The sequence below is a fragment of the Cricetulus griseus genome, chromosome 2 (genome assembly GCF_003668045.3).
Source record: "Cricetulus griseus strain 17A/GY chromosome 2, alternate assembly CriGri-PICRH-1.0, whole genome shotgun sequence".
Taxonomy (NCBI): domain Eukaryota; kingdom Metazoa; phylum Chordata; class Mammalia; order Rodentia; family Cricetidae; genus Cricetulus; species Cricetulus griseus.
This window is the reverse complement of record NC_048595.1, coordinates 11,238,827-11,260,674: the sequence shown is the minus strand read 5'-3', so window position 1 is coordinate 11,260,674 and position 21,848 is coordinate 11,238,827. Positions and strand designations below refer to the sequence as shown.

The 21,848-nt window shown below is 47.8% G+C and overlaps 1 protein-coding gene and 1 long non-coding RNA gene across 2 annotated transcripts in view; one reads left to right on the top strand and one right to left on the bottom strand.

Moving 5' to 3' along the window:
• Fhad1 (forkhead associated phosphopeptide binding domain 1) overlaps window positions 1-21,848 on the bottom strand; it is a 115,022-nt gene that overhangs the window by 60,047 nt on the left and 33,127 nt on the right. The window contains exons 6-13 of the mRNA XM_035439431.1: window positions 20,598-20,721; window positions 19,042-19,172; window positions 16,889-16,978; window positions 16,397-16,501; window positions 10,251-10,358; window positions 7,546-7,629; window positions 6,269-6,421; window positions 3,676-3,871 (exon numbers count right to left, since the gene is read on the bottom strand). Of these exons, the coding sequence (XP_035295322.1) occupies window positions 3,676-3,871; window positions 6,269-6,421; window positions 7,546-7,629; window positions 10,251-10,358; window positions 16,397-16,501; window positions 16,889-16,978; window positions 19,042-19,172; window positions 20,598-20,721 (991 nt within the window). The remainder of the gene's footprint in view (window positions 1-3,675; window positions 3,872-6,268; window positions 6,422-7,545; window positions 7,630-10,250; window positions 10,359-16,396; window positions 16,502-16,888; window positions 16,979-19,041; window positions 19,173-20,597; window positions 20,722-21,848) is intronic.
• LOC118238278 overlaps window positions 1-21,848 on the top strand; it is a 33,579-nt gene that overhangs the window by 926 nt on the left and 10,805 nt on the right. The window lies entirely within an intron of this gene.

Sequence of the window (21,848 nt, the reverse complement as noted above, 5' to 3'; positions counted from 1 at the left end):
CTCAGTTAGCGATGATTTAGCTGCTGGGTTCTGCCACCCATCTTCCCGGTGCCATTGCCTTATAAGCGGCGCTGGTGGATTGGGTTGTCGTCTGTTCTTTCCTGTCTATTCTGTGTTATCATCGTTGGTTTTCAATTCAGGATCCACCACGCCATCCCCTTTCTATCCCCACCTTCGGGTCTGTGAGGCATGCCAAGTGGGGCTGTTTCTGCCCCAGCTGCCATCCTGCCATGGGTCCTGGCTTGCCTCGGGAGTTTCCCTGCTCTGAGGGAACATGGCTGCAAGGCTGCCATCTGCCTGGCTGCCCAACCTTCTCTGTGCTCCACACACATGGTATGCAGGGGGGCCTCGGGGGTCTTTTTCCCACCCCTGCATTGGCCGAGGGTCTGGGGTTACCAGCAGCACCCCCACCCCAGGTCTCTCTGCCTTGAGCACATGGAGCTCGAGCGTATGAACTTATCTGGCCTGATCCGGACTTCTAAAAAAAAAAAAAAAAAAAAAAAAAAAAAAAAAAAAAACAGCCTTAAAGTTATTAAGTTAAGAACTGTAAAAGGGACTTTGATAAAAATTTCTATGTTGACTGAGAAATAAGGGAAAATGTAGGAGACTTACGTAATAAAGAGGGAAAAAGGAAATTTGTCTAAGAATGTCTAAGAAAGTCAGAGGAATGAACTAAAAGTATATAAAAAGGTTATAAAGAGTTAAAGCAAGTCGTAGAAGGTCAGAGAAAAGGTTGTTACAAGTCAGAGAAAAATGTAAACTGTAAACTGTTTATGGTTTTTCATGTCTACAAATAGTGAATTTTAAAAATGGTAATATAAGTTAAAACTTTAACCATATTAAGCTAATTCTGTTTAAAAAGTCCTGTTTATTTCTCAAGTAACTTATGAATACTTGTTTTAAAATATTCTGTTTCCTGGTATAACCTAAGTTCTGTTACAAGCATGTAGCTAAGCAAGTGGTGCAAGTTACGGCCATTTTGTAGCCAGCCACATGGCAAACTGGTCACATGGCTGACTGGTAGCCATTTTGCTGAGTTTTTCAATTAAGATTTAAAATGTTAACGCTTCTATATATTACAAAAAGACTTTAAGGGAATTTAAATTTCTTTTTAAAACCAGTTTTTTAAATGTTTGTTTTTATTAATGCTTGTACTTAAAGAGCTTCAATTTAGAATTATTTTTAAGCAAAGCCTGACAATGTAAAGTTCTTGTTTTATAAAAGATGCTAATCTATTATAAGATATTACAGTTTGTGTTTTCAGAAGTTAAGTTTAGGGCGTTGATGGCACATGCCTTTAAGTTTAGGGCGTTGGTAGCACACGCCTTTAATCCCAGCACTCGGGAGGCAGAGGCAGATGGATCTTTATGAGTTCAAGGCCTGCCTGGTCCGGCAGATTGAATTCCAGGACAGGGTCCAAAGCCACAGAAAAACCCTGTCTCATTTGAGCAAGCAGCTAAAATATTTACATGTAGCTACTGTTTAAGAAATATAAGGTAGCTCTATGCAGTTTTAAGTTCAGCTGTGCTAAGTTTCAAATATTTTACTAAGTTAAAACCAGTTACAGTCAGGCTGGAAATTAATTACAGAAATAAGACCTTACCTAGCCACCTGTATGCTTCTTGTGTGCTTAAGGCAAGTAACTAAAACAGACAAACAGACCTCTAATGCTTCAGAGATCTTCAGTATATGGCATTTAAATTGTTATCTTTAAAGTTTATAATGTCAGACAGACTGCCAGATCCTGACAGTGACCCAACGTCTCCAAAGAAGATTATGAGGCATCTCAGTTCCTGCACCTGGATCAGTGAGCAAGATGCTCAGATGTGATACCTGCTGCCTGCCAGGACCTAGCCGAGACTGTGGACAAAGCTGCTGGACACTGGAAAATTGATTGCACACCCTTTGCCTAGACAAAACAAGGTCAGTCTTTTCCATGTCCCTCTTCCACAGAGAGGAAAAAAACCTCTCACTTTATAGGCCTGGCGAAGATTGCTGGTCTTTGAGACACCTGCCTCCAGTGGTAATGAAGAAACTTGGGTGTGGCTAACTGTATATGGACTGGCTTCTGTCACTTTTTAGTAGGTTTGGATAAAATATACCCTTCTCAGATCTCTGAAATATTACTGGTTGTCAGCTTGACAGCATCAGGCAGTCAGATCCACTATAGACTAGTCAGCATGTTAGCTGATAAAATAGTGACTATCTACTGTTCAGACACAAGCGCAAGGTTTTTAAGTTTATTTTGGTTGTCATCTAAGTATAAACTTAAAGGGCTTTTCATCAGGCCAAAGGCACCTCTGTCCATACCTGGCTCTCTGGACAGAAGAAAAGCGTACATGCTTATAGCCCAAATCTGTAGTTTTTGCTAGGACTCAAAGTTATAAATATGTTCCTGCTGTTTGAGCAGATATCCAGATATCTGCTTTTTCTGCACTGTGGGCTTCAGTAAATGAGTTTTAAACCTCTGTTCCTAGTTTAAACATGTCTTAAACATGTTTCTGCTTCTGGCAGACATCTGAGTATCAGTTGCTGACTACAGGCTGTTCTAAGTAGACTGCGAGCCCTGGACTTGCTGTGGATGTGAACCAGTCCAGCTGATGTGGACAACCCCTGTCTCTGCAACAAAGTCTACCGAAAGCCCCTAATGGGTTCCCCATTGCCTAAATTCCTTTTTTGCTTTTGACTAGCATTTCAACCTTCTGGGGTCCCTAACTTTGCCCCAAAGTCAGCAGGAAGCAGTTTGGGAAAGAATTCGATGCCCATTTTCCCTGGTTAAAATGCTAAGTCAAAAGGAACTCCCTTGCATGGGGATGCCAATATCTCTCACTCCCTGATGGGGGCACTAGAGAGACAGCAATTCCATGATTGGAATTTCCAAAAAAGAAAATGGGGGAATGAAGGGACCTGCTCCCCTTTCAGCAGCCATAACAGCCGAACACGTGTTGCCATAAATCTGCCTTGGTAACTTAGAGGTCAGATGCCTGTCTCGTGATAAGGAACCCATCAGAAGTTAGTCACTAGAAAGTCAGATGCCTGCCTCGTGACAAGGAACCAATCAGAAGTTAGCTGGTGGCGCTATGCTTTATGACTCTGGGTGTGCTTTACAGACAAGCGCAAAGCAATGACGTAGAGAGCATAGCAACCACCCTGGGAGGGCCTATGGGTCATAACAACCAGTTGACCAATCAACACAGGGCAAACCCTCCAATCCTGGAGGCACACCAATCCTGAACCTGTGCGTACCCCTAGACACTCCCCTTACGCTGCCCTATAAAGATCTGTATGCAGCGGCTTCGAACTGCCTTTTGCTAGCCATCCGCCATGGTGGGTGGGTGAAAGACCCGAGCTAACATGGGGTTAGCTTGTTAAATTACAATAAAGCCTCGTGCAGTTTGCAGCAAGCTCTCGAATCCGCCTGGTGACTGGGGTGACCGAAGTCGTGGCCTGGGACCCCGGATACCTGAGTTTTCCGGGGGTCTAACAGGGAGTTGGTTCTCTCCTTCCACCGTGAGTCCTGGGGATTGAACTCAGATCATGAGGCTTTACCTGCTGAGCCATCTTGCCAGCCCTTCTGATTCACAAATCCTCTCTCATTACCATGTCCTATTTCAGGAGGGTTCATGGTGATATTCCAGACACATGCAACCATATGAGAGAAAAGGGCCCAGTTACCTTTGTCAGAACCTGACAGCTGGATGCTGAGGTCCTTAAGCAACTGCTCTGTTTCCTCCAGCCAGGACAGGGACACTCGCAGGATGTCCACTACAGCCTTCTGAAGCCCCGACACCGGTGGGCTGAGCTGCAGGTGCTGAAGGAACCCCACCTCCTTCTTCAGGTCGCTGCTGCTGCAGGACTCCCTCATGCAAGCCTAGGGAACAGACAGGTCATGAGCAGACAGACCCAGCTGCTAGAAATGGCCCTGATGTGACCAACCCGTGAGAAATGAGAACTTGGATTTGTCCAGGAAGCTGGCATGGCAGCCCATTCAGTTTCTTTTGGCAGCTTTTATTTTCTCCCACTTTAATTTGGTCTTGGAGTGTGTGTGTGTGTGTGTGTGTGTGTGTGTGTGTGTGTGTGTGTGTGTGTGCCTTGAGACAGCACCTCTCAGTGAACCGTCAGCTCACGATTTCAGCTAGGCTGACTAGTCAGTGAGCTCTTGGGATCACTCGCCTGTCTTTGCCCCCCAGTGCTGGGTTATAGGCACTTGCAGCCATGCCTGTCTATCTTATATGGGTGCTGAGGATTTGAACTCAGGTCTTCAAACTTGCACAATGAGCACACTTACCCACTGAGTCATCTCCCCAGCCCCTCTTTTGATACACAGGGATCTCCTTTTAAGGCTGTGTAATGCTAAATTGCTACGTCAATCTGTCTGACGTGAGACCCAAATCTGGCTACTTTGAGTCATCAGAATTCCTGTCAAGATCAACGCACACGCTGGACAGAAAGTGCGGTTTCCTGACTTGTTTGAAAGAGTGCTGACAAGTCAACATTTGCGAAAAACTCCCTAAATAGTAACTTCTGATTGCAAGAGAAAGCAGAAGCAGCTGTGTGTTCTGACATGCTCAGCGTGGGGCACCAAGGGGCACACTGGGCCTTTGTCCTGCCTCTTCTAGAGGGGAAGGAGGAGCTGAAAATAGCTTTCATTGCGGGGCCAAGAATGAAGATTTTCAATAGAAGCATCTCTGTCTCCGTCTCTTTCTTGTGTGTGTGTACATGCGTGTGTGTGTGTGTGTGTGTGTGTGTGTGTGTGTGTGTGTGTGTGTGTGTACGTACATGTGGTGTGGAGGTCTGACTCTCAGGTGTGGCTTCTCAGGAGCCATTCATCTTGTTTTCTGAGCCCGGGGGGCCTGTCATTGGGTAGGGTAGCTGCCTGGCCAGTGAGCCCCAATAATACATCTGTCACCACTGTGCTCAACTTTTTTATGTGGGTTTTAGGGCTCAAATTCAGGCCCTCATGCTTGCACAGCACCCGTTTTACCAACTGAGTGGTTTCCCCAGCTGTCATTTCTCTCTCTCTCTCTTTTTAAATTCCAGAGCCGGGGACTTCCCAGAGTTGGTACAGTCATCTCCTTCTATCTGTGGGGAATTAATTAGTTCCAAGACACTGATGCCAAAATCTGAGGAAGTTCAAATCCCTTAGTAAGGGACATGACATTTGTATACAACTTACACACATCCCTCTGTATACTTTAAATGGCCTCTAGGCAACTTGCAACACCCAGCACAACGTGTGTGCTAGGAGAACCACGACAAGAAAATTGTCTGAGTGGAGATGAAGTTCCATGGTACAGTTCTTGCCCACTGTGCCCGAGGCCGAAGCTTTCATCCCTTGTACAAAAGCAAATGGCCCACCCTGAACAAAATCAAGACCTCTCTGGTACATGGCTGACTTTTGGGGTGTGTGTATGCAGACTAGAGGTCAATGCCGGGGTCTTCCTCAACCACTCTCTATACCTTGCTGTGAGGAAGCATTTGGTGTGTCTGAGATAAGGGCTCATGAAATCCAGGCTGGCCTCCACCTTCTTGGGTAAATGAGAATTGAACTTGATCCCAGAGCCTCCATGCCCCGTCCCCCAAGTACTGGGATTATAGGCCTGCCTCAGCATGGCCAGCTTTTTGTGGTGGTGTGGATCAAACCCAGGGCGTCACGAATGCCAGGGCTTAGCTACACATTCCCTGCCCCAATTATTATTATATTATTATTATTATTATTATTATTATTATTATTATTATTATTTTACAGTGTTTCTCACTGAACCTAGAGCTAGATTATTTGGCTAGATTGGGTGTCAAACAAGCCCCCAGGACCTCAGCTTCCCCAAGCACTAGGGCTACAGGCTTGTGCTGCCCAGCTTTTTAATGTGGATGCTAAGGCTTCAGACCCGGGTCCTCATGCTTGCAAAGCAAGCACATCACTGACCGAGCTATATTTTGAGTTTAATAGAGAAAAGAAATCTGTACATGTTCAATGTGGGTGACAATCTTTTCCTTAATATTCTTGCTCCACAGATGTGAGATGTTGGGCTGACACTACCCGAAAATATTCAGCCATCTTTTCTGGCCATCTCAACTTTCCCTGGGAGGCATTTTTGAATCAAGGGTGGATTTAGAGAAGAATGTTTCTCCTCAGCCTGACCCAGAAATGAGGCTGATTTCTGGTTTCTTGACGAGTGGTGACGACGGGGGGCAGGGTGGGGTGGGGTGGGGGTGGGGGGGGGGGGTGGCACCTGTGAAGTTGGCTGCCTGTGAGGTTAGAGGCTACCTGGCAGTTGCTCAGCAGTGTCCTCAGTTTCTCCATGTTCTCCATGGTCTCCTCCTGCTTGGAGTTGCTCAGGTGAGTATCCTTCTGCAGGGCCCACTTCCTCTGATGGAAGCTGAGGTTGTCCTCGGTGATCTGGACGATCTTCTCTATCAGCTGGCCAGAGGACAGAGAGGAAGGTGTCTCAGGGCAGTGTGCGCTGTGAGGCAGTGACTGACTGCAGACTGGCTGCATAAGCCCTGGCTCAGGAGGCTGAATAAGGGCCCCGAGATCCTGGCTCTGAAGGAACAGGCATTCTGTCACCAGAACACATGGCCCAGGAACTGGAGGTCTGTACGTCACTGTCACACTGAATTTGTTCCTGATCCTCCCACACGAGTACCAGTGACTTGACACTAAACCAGGTGTTCTGTGTACCTTCACAGGCCAGCTTCTTCTGTAACTGCCTGTGGTTTTTTTTTTCTGTGTGTGAGTGATGTGTGTGTATGTACAACAGTGCACATGTGTGTAGGTACACGTGTGAGAGAATATGCAGTGTGTGTGTGTGTGTGTGTGTGTGTGTGTGTGTGTGTGTGTGTGTGTGTAGGTGGAGGCTGGAGGACACTTTAGTTACCATTCCTCATTTGTTTTATTAAGACAGGATATCTCACTGGCCTAGAACTTGCCAAGTTGGCTAAGACTGGCTGGTGAGAGAACTCCGAGCCCCTGGGATCTGCTTGCTATGCCTCCCTAGCTTTGCGGTTACGAGCATATGCTATCCTGCCACACAGATCTTTGTGTTTTAGTTGCGTTTCAGGGACTGAACTCAAGTCCTCAGGCTTGCAAGGCAAGCACTTTATTGACTGAGCCATCTCTCCAACCTCCACTTCTGGTTTCTTATCTGCTCTTGGCCACAAAGGGCTGAGAAAGATAACAAGGCAAGAGGCACAGAGGCCCTGTCCACACTGCAGAGGTTATCTTCCCCTTTGAAAGGAATCAACCAAAGTATGTGGCCCAAAGCCAAGCCACCCCTCTGCTCACAGACTATCAGTGTGTCTGGTCACCAGACAAGAGTCTGCCTGGCTGGACTTGATTTCCCAAGTAACATTTCAAGGGAGTTTAACCAGCTTTCACTTCAAAAGCCAGGAAATCCCCTCAAATCAAAACAAATCTTTATGGTGTAGCAACAGTGTGAAAAATATGTGTCACTAACAAAAACAGAAGCATATGCTCTTAGGCTCTGGCATCCAGATCCCGGAGACAGAAGCGAAGGAGTCACGTGGCCAGAGAGCCACACTAACCTGCTGGTCGGTGACAGGCTTGTCACGGAACGGCTTTGCTTTTCCAAAAGTGGCTTTGATGACCTGGCTTCTGAAGTACTCTAGCTGTGGCACAAAGGGGGAGACAGGTCAGCGGGAGTTGTTGAGACAGAGGCAAGGCTGAGGTGGCATCCTCACCTCTGGGTCCAGGTCACATGCCTGAATTACATTCAGGGTTATGAATCACTGGGGTGCAGAGCTGTAGACAGAATGGAGCAGCCGGCTTCAAGTATGTCTTAATGCCCAGCCCTACCCAGGCACACGGTCCCTGTACACATGTCTCAGGCTTGACATGAGTCTCCAAAGAGTCTCTTGTTGTCAATTATCCAATGGGAAGCCTGGGCCAGGAGTGCCTTCTCATAATTGCTAGGTTGTGGAATAAATACCAAGACTGTCAACCCAAATACATTTGTAACCAGCAATGGCAATGGGAGAGGAGAAAGCAGCTTCTGTCTCCTCTGTCCCAAAGCCTCTGCCAATTGTAATTCATTCTATGTCCCTAGAGTCCGAGCAGTGCAGGCACAGAATGGGCTCTCAGTGGGTGTTTCCTGGGCACTCAGATATGCAAACATAGAGGTCAGGCCGGTAGCTGGTACCCAGTGCCTCCCATGGGCTGGAGTTTTCAGCTTTGTGTGGAGGCGATGGCCCTGCATGTAAAGTTAGAACCTGGAGAATCCCAAACCTAAGGCGCCCCTGACTTCATCAGGAAGTGGAGGCTAAGAAACCTGGTTAAGAATTTACTCCCATGGCAGCTCATGGTCTCCATCTCTGGTCAGTTGGACAGATGAGGGTATTATAGACCAACATACATCCCCAAGGGAACATGGAGGGCCACCAGATGAAGCCAGAGTCAAGGAGTTCATAGACCTCTGGACTCCAGTAAGCCAGACATGGTGACAGTAGCAAAGACCTTCAAGCCAGGAGCTCCAAGCTTTCCTGGCCAACGGAGGGGTCAAGCTGGGCAAGAAGTTGGTAGTGTGGGGAATTCCACTCTGCATGTAAGGGTCCCCTGGTGCCACTGGAGGGACTGTCCCTGGGAATGACTGTCTACGGTGAGGGGGATATGGTGACTGACAGGTGCTTGGACGGTGTGCTGGGTGCTGGCATCACTGAGCTGTGCTGAGATGTCAGGTAGGCAGGGCCTTGAGGTAAAGGCACAGTGAGAAGACCAGGAGGAGGGAGGAAGACTGATTCCCGCCCCCTGGAATCTATGCATGGAGCAGTCTCGGGATCCTGTAGGTGACCCAGCTTGGAGCTGAGGTGAAGGCCTTTAGGCAAGGAGCACAGGCCATTGATGAGGACGTCCTTCTGTATGTATGTTTCTCTTATTGGTTGATGAATAAAACACTGAGGCAGGAAGATAGGCAGGCCTAGGAGATGAGGAGAATTCTGGAAAAGGTAGGCAGGCCCTCACCAGAGTCAACATGCTACCAAAGGAGTAACAACATGCTGGGGCATTATCAGGTAAGCCACAGCCTCGTGGCAATACATAGATTGATAGGAATGGGTTAATAATTAAGACAGAGCTAGCCAATGTCATTAGCCAACAGATTTATAATTAATATAGCAACTGTGTGTTTATTTGGGGCTCAAGGGCCGCGGGACCAGCTGGGACAGAAAACTCCAGCAACAGGCCATGCCCTCAGATCAGGTGTATTTTGGAGGGAGTTGTGACATAGAGTGGCAAGTCTGTATGATGGGACAAAGGACTGAGGACCTACTAGAGAAATCACAGATGTGATGGGTTATTTGATGAAGGGTTATAACAGCTGTTCAGTGATTAGCATCATTTAATGGAGTGTGCCTCTATATGTCCTGTGTGAGGGGACCAAGCCCTGGATACAGCTTGGATGATAGTAAATAGAAACATTATGGACTTGGTGCTGGACAACATGGAATTATGGTTCTTAGCCTTTTGGGGGTGGCTCCTAGCCCTTCTGAGACCCAGCTAAGTGCTACAGTAGACCCTCCTCCCAGACACAAGAGCAAAACACCTCAGAACACAAAGCCTGTCTGGAGCCAGGTGTGGCATCAGGAGAGTTTCCCACAGAGAATTCTGGGTGACTGTCCTGGGTGGCTTAGGCCTCCACTCTTGGCTTTTCATTGGCTCTCCCCAAGCCCTTGGTAAAGTCTGAAGACATTTTATAACTTTCACAGTAGAGCCCTGTACAGTGGAAGGCCCACTGGCCATCTTGAGCCAGAGCAATGGAGACAGCCTTTCCTGGCCAGCCAGGCAAAGACTCTCTCACAACCCTGCCTGGGATCTTCTCTGTCTAGTGTGGACTTCGGACACTCAGGGCTTACTTTTTAAAAAAGAAAGCCATTTCCTTAAGGCCACCATGAATCTGCTGGGGATCCCGGGGGGTAGGAAGTCCAGGGTAAATGTCAGCAACTGAAAATATCCGGAGAAAGTTCTATAAACACCCCAGAGAGGGAGACCGGGTGGGGTGGAGTGAGGTGATGGATACAGGACAAGGGGGCTCAGGGCGGGGTTGGCTGCCTGGCCAGGCTCTTGGGTCACTGCACACCACTGGGGAAGATGGATGGAATGGCCCTGACGTCTTCCTTAGGCACCACACCGCACTCCACTGCACCCCACCACACCCTGACACCAAACTTGGCTGCCTAGGTGTAGGAGACCCCCAGGGGCACATGGCCCAACAAGGAGGGCTGTGGGGCACTCCTACCTGGCCTACTGCCCTTTCCAAATTGGTTTTAATGAGGGTCTCTCTGTTCCCCATTTCTTGCAGCTGAAGCAATTTCCTTCTGGAATCTTCCTGAAGCTTCTCTTCAACCTGAAACAATGATGAAAGCAAGGGCTGTCTGCCACTAATGTGGTCATGAGGCTGTCTAGGGAGACCCCTCCAGGATAGCCAATGGCCATTGTGGAGGTGGGGGGTCCCAGAGAGACACAGGGTAGCTGCAGCCTATGTGAGCACTGTGTGGAAGCAGGCTTACAAGGCACTGTCCCCTGGGGCCAAGGGCCAGGCTTCACTCCCTAGGTGCAACCACGCTAGTCCTACCCCAGGCCTGAATTCGAGTGCAGCCCTTAATAAGTCATGTGACTTCAGAGAGTTATTTTGCTGGTCTGTGAGTCAGTGTTCCCTGGGGGTGGGGGTGTTACCAGGACTGCCTTGAAGGGTTTCTGTGGGGTTAAGAGTGTTTGGAGTAGCCATGGTATGTGTATCAGGGTGTGCTGCCACTTATAAAGCTGGAAGAAAACCACTCACCATTATTCTGACACCCCAAGTAACCTGTCCACAGGGGGCTTGGTAAATACAGTTATTAGGAATAATTTCCTGACCCAGTGGGGACCGCATGAGACCAGTCAAGCAAGAATTTGAGAACAAAACAACAACAACAACAACAAAAACTGGAACTTGCAGAGGCATTTAAAAGGGATAGGGACAGGTGCATGGCTACTTACTCCCTCCCTGTAAGCCCGAGAATGCTCGATTCTGCCCTCTGCTGGCCATTGTGGGTATGGCTGCATCTCTTTTCACACTACTTCAAATTAGTAGAACGTAGTGTATACAATGCATTCTTATGCCTCGTTGCCCTCTTTTGCCCACTCCCACGTCAGCTCCTTCCCCTTCCATGGGGACCTTGGCTCTAGTGTGGAATGGAGGTGGAGTTGCCCCCCCAAAGAGAAGGGGTTTCATGGTGAAGCAGTCTCACAAGCCTCTTATTGGGGTCTGGAGAGGGGTACACCAATATCAGACACCCCAAACCCATCAGAACTTTCTTCAGAGCTCTGTGGAGCAGCAAAGAGACTCTTAGACTGAGGCTGCTTGGGAAGCCTGCTCATAGCTTTGGTCTTCATGGCTCTCCCTGTTCCCCAGCCCAAAGCCCCAGAGCCGGCCTCAGCCACAGCCCAGCTCTGCCTGGCTCCCGAGTGCCTTGCCTGCCCTGGCCCACCATCACTGGCACAGGGAGAGTACTTAGGGGTACATTTAGTCCTAAGAGGCTTATCAGATCCCTACCCTGTACACAGCCTCAGGCCTGAGATTCATGGTCACCCTTGCCTTCAATTTAGTTACTTCTAGTGCATTCTTCAGGGAACTGCTGAGTGAGAGTCACCCAGATGTGATCAACGGTGTCTGAAGCAGCTTCCTTCCATGAGGCCTGGATGACCTGGGCTGCCTGGTGCAGTGGCCACTGGCCATGTCTGGCTATGTGTGTCTTGTGATTAGGGACATTGGATACACCCTTGCTCAGTGGAAGATGTGGATTTTCAATTGAATTTAAAGATAACATTTTATTTTTAAATGTGAATATAGAGGGATAGGATTTTAAAATGAATTTGACTTCAGTTTCAATAGTCACACATGACAAGTGGCTGTGCATAGTACACGATTTCACATGAGCTATTCTGCTCTGAGATGCCTCCTCAGCCCTCAGTCCCTCATCTGTCACATGGACACAACGGCTGCCAGATCTCAGAGTGAGCTAAGTGAAAAGACAGAATGTATGCTGCAATGCCAGATGAAGCTCGCTCTCTACCAGTCACTGCCTGGGTCAGAGCCTTCTAGGAACTCTTCTCTGCCTCTGGTACACAGCCCAAGCTCCAAACTTCATGAAAAACCAAACCAAAATAAATACAGCCATCAAGTCTAAGATGCAAGAAGCCCCCGGGAATGTGAACAGAGTAAGGAAAATGAGCTCCCCCCAGGAGAAGTTGTTGCACATTAGCTGTGAGTCAAAGGGAAAGGCAATCTCAAAAAAAAAAAAAAAAAAAGGCAAGGAAAAACCGATTACATAATAACCATCGCATAGTAATAGTAATTATGTAATAGTTAGACTTACAGTTGGGAAATAATAGGTCTACAGACAGAAAATCACTGTCAAAGGAGAAGTCACTGTAAAGTCAAAATATGTTCCCAGAAAGAAGGGTAAAACATGAACACACACACACACCTCTGAGAGACTTTGTTATCAGTAGAGCCTGAATCCTTCGGGATATATTTCAGGCAGAAGAAGAAGGACCCTGGATGGATACCCAGGGATGTAGAGAAGGCACGGCTCCTGCGGGTGTGAACACAGAATGTGCAGGAGCACTTGGGATGTCTTTAGGATGTCAGTGTGTAGAGGAAGGGTTAGGTAGCAATTACAGTGTGTCACCAGTGACGCTAAAGAGTTGGCGTTGGCAAGCACTGTGTCATCCAGGAGCAGGGCAAAATCACCCCTGGACACTGACTTTTGATAAACTAAAAGCACCTTTTTTGGATAACTGTGAAAAGATATCAAAAGAGTAAAACTCAATCAGTATTGGACTGTGGAAAGATACAAGTCTTTTGTGCTACTGGGAGGAGAACCAAGTGAGAAAATGCCAAGTGAATACATGGGGAAAATAAACCAGTGAAAATTATCAGAAAGAGGTGAGCATGATGTTGCATGCCTTTAATTCTAACACTTGTGAGACAGAGGCAGAGGTGCTGGTGGTGGTGGCAGTGGTGGTGTGTATCTGTGAGTTCCAGGCCAGCCTGATCTACGTATTGAGTTCCAAGACAGCCAGGGCTGCATAGTGAGACCTTGGTTTGTTTGTTTGAAAGAAGTGTAGCATAAACAGGTGGTACAATTGATAATGAGCAAAAATGTAAGTTTAAGCCCCAATACACCAACAATTACATTATATATATCAATGGGTAAAAAGGCAAAGACTGACAAATTGGATTTTTATGGCAACCCTATGCTGTTATGAGCTATGTCTAATCTTAAAATTGACAGAAAGAAAACTATGCCAAAATGTTAGGGAAGTCCAATCAGAAGAAAGCTAGAGTATTTGGTGGAGCTCTGTCAGTGACAAAGTGGAAAATCCCATTTCGTTATCTCTTAATGGCACAAGGTTTGATCCAGTAGGAAGTGTTAAGATAAATTTATATGCACCTACTTACATGACTTCAAAGAATTGGCAGTTCTAAAAGAGGAAATGGACAAGTCTTCAGTCTTCATGGGATTTTTTAAAAATGCCATTCTAGATGACTGATAGAATATATAGACAAGAAAATCAGCAAAACCCTCGACATTTTGGATGTTGTCATTGGTATCTTAGTTTCATTTCTGTTGCTGTGATAAATATCTTGACAGGGGACAGGAGATGGCTCAGTGCTTAAGAGCACTGGCTGCTCGTCCAGAGACTGGGGTTCAACTCCCAGCACACACAGGGAGGCTCACAACCATCTGTAACCCCTGTTCCAGGGGATCCAAGTTCTTCTTCTGGACTCCCTGGGCACTGCACACACACGGTGCACAGACACACAGGCAGGCAAGACACCCATACTCTTAAAATAATTACTTTAAAAACCAAAATAGTGCCCCAAATGAAGCAGCGTGGGGCAACAGGGATTTACTTGGCTTACATTTCCTCGTTATAGCTCATCATGGAGGGAGGTCAAAGCAAGAACCCAAGCAGCTAGCCACAACATATCCACAGTCAAAGACAGAGAAACGTGAATGCAGGCATGCTGCCACTGATGCTTGGTACTCAGCTAGGTTTCTCTGAAAAAGTTTTCTTTTTAAAATACATGTGTGGTGGTGGTGGGGTGGGTGTGAGCACATGAGTGCAGGTGCCTTGGAGGATAGAGGAGTCGGATATTCCTGGAGCTGGAGTCACAGATGGTGGTGAGCCACCTGACATGGGTACTGGGAATTAAACCCAAGTCCTCTGAAAGAGCAGTAAGAACTGTTTGCCTCTGAGCCATCTCTCTAGAGTCACATTTCCCTCTCTCTATACAGTTCAGGGACCAACCTAGGGAATGGTGTCACCCACAGTGGGCTGGCTGGTGAGAAGTCATACCAATTAACAATCAAGATAACCCCCGCACACTAGCCAAATCTAGACAATTCCTCAACTAAGGCTCTCTTTTCTGGTGATCCTAGGAGCTGGCAAACTGACAGGTAAAAGCTAACCATCACAATGGTCAAAATTGACCCAAAAGACACATGTAGAACACTGTGTTCTCTGCAGAATGTATGTTCTTCTTGTAGGCACATGTGAAGCAAGCATAGACAACATGCAGACCACCAAGAAACCCTCAGTCAATACCAGGGGGCTAAGATCACCTAGAGCAAGACCTCTGTGTATGATGTAATCAGTCTAGAAACCAATAACCAAAAGGTATTCAAGAAATCCTCATGTATTCAGATATCAGAAAATAACCCCAATTACTCCGTATGCCCAAGAAGAAATAACAGTGGGCACTGGAAAAGACTGGGTTCTGAGTAACAGTGGAAAACATCCTAGAATGTGTGTGGTTGCAGTGAAAGCCCTATTAGAGGGAAATGTATGGTCCAGAAAGCAGCTTGGTTCTGTTACCATGACTACAATAATTTTGATGAAGAGATAAGCCAAAGTCAACCCATTTTCTTTCTTTGTTTCTTCCTTCCTTCCTTCCTTCCTTCCTTCCTTCCTTCTTTCTTTCTTTTTTCCTTGGGTTTTTTTTTTTTTTTTTTGAGGCAAGGTTTCTCTGTGGCTTTGGAGGCTGTCCTGGAACTAGCTCTTGTAGGCCAGGCCGGTCTCGAACTCACAGAGATCCGACTGTCTCTGCCTCCTGAGTGCTGGGATTAAAGGCGTGCACCACCATCACCCAGCAAGTCAACCCATTTTCACTGAAAAGATATTTTGTATAGTGAAGTCCACTGAGCACATTACAAAATGTTTCCATTTCCATTGTCTTGGAATCATTATTTTCTGGATGCATTCTTTTCTGGCCAAATTTCATAGATAGTTTTTCTGGTCTCTGTCATTTAAAAAACATTAATTTTATGTGGGTGTATGCACATGGGTGCAGGTGCCCAAAGGGCCTGGTGACCTGGGTTCAGATCTCAGCAGCCATGACAGGCAGTTCACCACCACATGTAACTCCAGCCCAGGAGATCCCACACCTCCTCTGGTTTCCAAGGGCCCCTGGACTCACTTGCACATATGGGGGGGGGGCAGAGATTTCTTTTCTTTCCTTCCAATTGCCTTTTCTTTTTATTGTTTGGATTTCATGCACAGACACAATGTGTTCTGATCAAATCCATGCCCCTATTCTCTTCTCTCCAGTTCCTTCCCTATCCCCCCCACACACACTTTATTTTTTTCTTGTTTTATATGTATGAGAGTTTTCCTGTGTATGCCGAGTGCCTGCAGAACTCAGAAGAGGGTGTCAGATCCCTTGAAACTGGAGTTACAGATGGCTGTGAGCACCATGTGGGTGCTGGGAACTGGAGCCGGGGGTCCTCTGCAAGAGCAGCCAGTGCTCTTAATCGCTGAGCCATCTTTCCAGGATCTGTTCTTTCCCTCTTGGCTTTATATGCGCTTTTGAAAACCCTACTGAGGCCATTTAGCCAATATATGCATGGCTGTGGGGCCACCTGCTGGGGCATGGACAGCATCCCAGGGCCTGCATCCTTGAAGAAAACTGACTCTTCTCTCCCAGCAGCCCTCGAAGGTCAATGAGCCCCTCCCACCGCCGTGGGATTTTGGCTGATTCTGAGCGTCTTTATTGCTCTCCACTTTTTTTTTTTTTTTTTTTTTTTTTGAGACAGAGTTTCTCATTGAACCTGGAGCTCATCGATTCTCCTAGCTTGTTTCTAGGGCTCTAAACTCAGCTCTCCATGCTTGCACAGTAGCCACTTTCAACACTGAGCATCCCCCCAGACCTGTTAGGATCTGCAGGAGGGGCCCGAGTTATTCTGCACTTCCTGCTCAGGGCTACTTCCTCCCATGGTGAGCAGCGGCAGATGCGGGCATCGGCCACACGGAGGCGCTGTGCGGCTGAGCGGGATGCTGCACCCTGTGCGCCCTGTCGCCTGTGGTCATGGCCACAAGCTTCCCTGAACCACGCACCTTACTCTTTTCTCGTAGCGTCTTGGAGTTGGTACTCTGACTGGAACTGTTCTTCTTCAGTTCCTCCCTGAGCTTCTTCAATTCTTTCTCCATGTCTTCCATTTGCTGAAAATCAAATCCAACCACAGAGAAGTTAAGCTTGCTTGGGCGTGGCAAGAGTTACCTCCTAAATGGAAGGACTCCCTATTCCTGGGGTTCATTAAGGTGTCACAACACTGCCTATGGCTGTGACCACATTTGGGCTTAGGTGAGCATAGGCCCAGGGCGGGGAACTTGAAGGAACTTTCATTGCTCCTGTCCCCATCCGTGCCCCTGCCCAGCCCCAGAGGAAACCCATGAGAAAGAGAGCCAACTGATCAGAGAGCCCTGGAGAGAGCTCCATGGCTTCCTCCAAACAGCTCAGAGCCATCTCCTGGTGGGCCGCGGGTCCCGCCATGAACGTGGAGCTCAGGCTCTCAGAGGTGTGCTTCCTGATGAGGCCATTCAACTCACACTTCTGCAGAGTTTCAACTCCTTCTCCTGAGCCTCCCTGCACTCCTTCTGGGCCTCTTCCTTCCTCAGCTCTTCTTTCAGCACTGAACACTGAGGAGAGAGAGGACGGCAAAGAAAGATGCTGAGGCTGGTAGTGTGGAGGTGTCTGGGGGAGGGCGTTCCCAGGCCCAGGAGGCCCGGAGAGCACTGCGTGCTGATCCACTCCATCGCACACCCATGTTTAGTAAGGGAGACAGCTGGTGTCTGACAGGCTCACAGATGCGCCAGGGGCTCTGGGTTCCTGCCTCTCTCAAGATCTGAGATCTAAATTCCTTTTTGGAAGCCAGCAATGCGTATCATGAGACAAGCCCATCTCTGAAGAGCTGGGTAAAGGGACATGTGTGGGATGCCACTGGGAACCTGGGTGGCTCTAAGGAATGCATCTTGTTCCTTCGTAGGTTGTGACCACCTGGCAGTGGAGGGAAATGCAACACTCCCTTTGGAGGGGGACTGGGCAGCAGGCAGCAGGAGCATAAACAGGTGACTCCATGTAAGAGTCTGTTCAGTTTTAAATGTCAACTCGACACAGGATAGAGTCACCTGGGAATGGTGTGAGGATTTATCTACGTCAGGTTGGCCAGCGTGCATGTCTGTGGGGGATTGTTGTGATTCTCAATCGATGTAGGAAGACCCAGTCCACTGTGGGTGGCACAATTCCCTCGGCAAGGGGTCCTGAACAGTGTGAGAGAGAAGGAAGCGAGCTGAGATCTGTGGGATTATTCCCTCGCTGACTTGTCTGTGGACGTGATGCTTCAAGTCCCTGCCTTGACTCCCCCTCAGTGATGAACAATAGCCAAAACTGTAAGTCAAAAAAGTCAGTAAGTCCTTTCTTTCCTGGGTTGCTTTTTTCCTTTTGTGTTTCTGTGTGGGAATAGGGTTAGATATTTTATCTCAGAAACAGAAATGAAACTATAGCAGAGTGTACTCGAAAGCCCATGGCTGGATCCCATCTGTGAATCTGAAGGCTTAAGGACCGCCCTCACCATGTTCTTAGTGGGATGTCCTCCATTGGCTCATGTGTTTGAACAGGTGGTTCCCAGCAGGTGGCGCTGTTTTGAAAGGTTGTAGAGCCTTCAGGAAGTGAAACCTTTCTGTTGGAAGTGTGTCAATGGGGTGGGGGGGGGGGGTGGGGGTGGGCTTTGAGATTTGACAGCCCAGCCTTACTTCCTGTCTGTTCTTCTGCTTCCTGAGGGTACCATGTGACTGTCACCCCAACTTAGGTACTCATGCTTGGATAGTAGGTACTTTACCTCCCCACCCTCCTAATATCTTTTGGAAATAGTCTTATGTAGCCCAGGCTGGCCTTGAACTCTTGATCTTCCTGACCCAGCTTTTCAAGTGCTAGATTCCAGACATATACCATATGAACACCATGGCATGTTTATGAGTTAGAATCTGCATCACGTTAATTCTGAGCCTCGTGTTCACTCTTCTTTGAAAAGCTACAGGGAGGGGGGTGGAGAGATGGCTCAGTGGTTAAGGGCACTGGCTGTTCTTCCAGAGGACCCAGGTTCAATTCCCAACATTCACATGGCAGCTCATAAACACCTTAACTCCAGCTCCAGGGGAATCTTGCATGCACACACCCATGAACTGACACACATAATTAAAAGGGAAATAAATCTTAGGAAAGAAAAGCTGTAGGGAACTTGGCTGATGGGGGATGTCCTTTTGTATGCTGTGAATATATGTCTCTCTTATTGGTTGATGAATAAAGCTGTTTCAGCCAATGGACAGGCAGGATTTAGCCAGGCAGGAAATCCAAACATGGATAGAGAAAGGTAACTGCCAAGAAAGCAAGAGACCCAGGCATCACCGCTAAGCCAAGACCACATGGAGATATACAGATTAATAGAAATGGGTTAATAATTAAGAGAGAGCTAGCCAATAAGAAGCCTGAGCAATAGGCCAAACAGTTCATAACTAATATAAGCCTCTGTGTGTTTCTTTGGGGCTAAACGGCTGTGGGACTGGGCAGGACAGAGCCATCTACACTTGGCTCTCTGTGTTGGTCTTTTAAGGAGGACACTTAAGGATTTAGTCTCCGGGCAACTCCTCCTTATGTCCCTGGACCCCATGCGGTGATGTGAAGAGGGGCATGTCACATGACTTACCCTGGAGCCCAGGACTTCCAGCTGGTACTCCTTTTCTTTGTTCTGGCTCTTTAATTGACTCACCTCCTCCTTCAGCTGTTGAACCTGCTCGTCCCGTGCTGTCATGTCTTTCTGTAAAGACGTCACCATCCCTGTTTTAAACGAAGCAAGAGATCAAAGACACAGTCAGGGTTACTGTCATGGCTACTACCATCAGCCACTGAGGACCCCAGGAGCAGGAATGGCGCTGAGACCATTTCTTCCACACAGAATCTCTTCCCAGGGGAGGAGAGATGCTCAGCGTTGTCAGGCTCAGCGTTGATACCTGAGCTCATTTCCCTCACTCTCTAGTTGGTTGGTTGGTCGGTCGTTTTTTGAGATAGGGTCTCGCACTGAGCCCGGAGCTCATCAATTATATGAATCCCAGAGGTCCTCCTGTCTCCACCTCCCCAGTGCTGGGATTGCCAGTGTGCACTGACTGAGCCTGACTTTTTACATGAGTTATTGGGATTGAACTTGGGTCCTCTGGCTTGCCTGGCAAATACCTTACCGACTCAGACCTTTGTTCCAGAATTCTTGACACTCTTCCTTTTTTTCCCTCCTAATGCCTCTATCCTCTTCTGGTCTCTAGACACATTGCTCTCTGCCTCAAATACCCCGATGGCTTCCCAACACACTTAGAAGACAACCCCTGTGGGATCTGGCTCTGCCTTCTCCTCTGACCCCATCTCTCTCACAATCTCTTTCCCCGAGACAAACTCACCTGTTGCTCTCTCAGCAGAGCTAGCTGGCTCCTACCCCAGGACCTTTGCACATGGGCTAGCAGCACACTGTTCCTAAGGGCTCCTCCTGTAGACACGTGTGGGTCCCTCTCCTCACTCCCGAAGCCCTGGACCACCATGTCATCCCATTTCGTTTTCTTTACGGCATCATCCTGTCCCTCAAACATGCTTGCCTGCTTACCTATTTGCCTGCCATTATGTCATCCTCAGCCATATCTGGGCCTGGAGTATAGGAATTGATTATGATTTGCTCAGGGCTCTCCTCCCAGAGTCCAGAACTAGACCCAGCGGTTGTCAGTGAATGTGATATGGAGTGGATGGATGGAGTGGATGGATGGATAGATGGAGGGAGGGATGGATGGATGGATGGATGGAGGGATGGAGTGGCTGGCAGGGTGGTCCATATGTTGACTGTCCCCTCCCACATTCTTGAGCACTGAACTGCATTAGTTGATCAGTTAGTAAGATGTTTTCACTAGGGCCAAAAGCCCATTCAAGGAAATGGTTCTCAGTACGCCAGACCACTCAGCATCTTTGTTCTCCCTGAAGTGATGGGTCCTAGCCAAGAGATGTTGAGTGACTTCTATCACAGCATGGCTGCCCCTGAGGTGGTCCCTTGTGCTAAAGCTGGCTGGTGAGCACACTTCTGGGGAAGACCTGAGGGTTTCTAAGAACTCTGAGGCTCTGTCCTAGCTCAGAGAGCAATGTGTAGTGGTTGATTGGTGATGTCTGCCAGGGCTACAAGTGTGAGTGATGGGGGTAGCCTCTCCTAAGCCTGCCTCCAGAAGAGCTCACCTGATGTGATGGCATGGTCTCTCTTCAAGTGTTCGCCTTCATTCTTCAGTAATGCGATTTCCGAGTTTCGGTCAGCCAGGGTCTGGCTTAGCACCTGGCTATAGCCTTTTTGAAGGGCATCGATCTGTGGGAGGAGGCAGCACAGAGTCAGAGGACACTGGACCAGGTCCAAGACACACGGGTATTCCCCAAACCTGGCACAGACTGAGATCTGCCTCATGATTTGTTTCAGTACTGACAAAGGTGCCGCTGCCCCACTGCCCTGGGATACCTGTCCTCTTAATGTGCATTTTTATGTCAGTGGAACTCTCAGCCATAAACAGAGCAGTGTGGGGTTTCCCATCAGCTGCCACGGGCTACATGTCAAGCAGAGTTCAAGAGAGGACACAGGTTGTAACCTTAATTTCCTTAGATGACAGTAGACATATTTCACAGATCCCCAGATTAACTATGGATGTGATCCAACACACAACCAGGAACTGATTTAAAATACTATGAGTTTTAAGGACAATTTTATGGCAGGGGGTTGGTCATGAGCACACCACAGTGCACGTGTAAAGGACAACCATCTCTGGCAAGATAAGACCATGTAGAAATACATAGATTAGTAGTTATGGCTTAATAACTAAGTCAGAGCTAGCCAATCGGAATCTCAAGCCACTGGCCAACAGTTTCATAATTAAAATACTGTCTGTGTGTTTATTTGGGGCTCTAAAGGGTGGCGGGACCCTGCCAGGACTAAGAGCCATATGTTACACTACCACATTCAGAGAGAGAGAGAAAGAGAGAGAGAGAGAGAGAGAGAGAGAGAGAGAGAGAGAGAGAGATGGGTCCTGGGTCCTGTCTTAGTTTTGTTTGTTTTGTGTTTGTTTTTGTTTTTTAGACAAGTTTCTCTATGTAGCTCTGGCTGGCCTGGAACTCACTATATAGTCCAGGCTGGCCTCAAACTCACTGAGATCTGCCTGCCTCTGCCTTTCCCAAATACTGGGACTAAAGGCCTGCACCACTATGCCATGCCTGGTCCTGTCTCTGCTTTTAGTTCTGTGAACATGGTCATGCTAGTTCCGACTGTTCAGGGCTGCGGAGAGATTTTATAAGTTAATAGCCTTAAAAGTGCTCAGACAATGTCCCGTGGACATATAAATATTAGCTATGATTATATGACTATCCCGTGCTGTTTTGGCTTTAGCTTCTGGTTGACAGACTATAATAGCTACCGGGTGACTGCTGATGGACCATCACGTGCTGTCA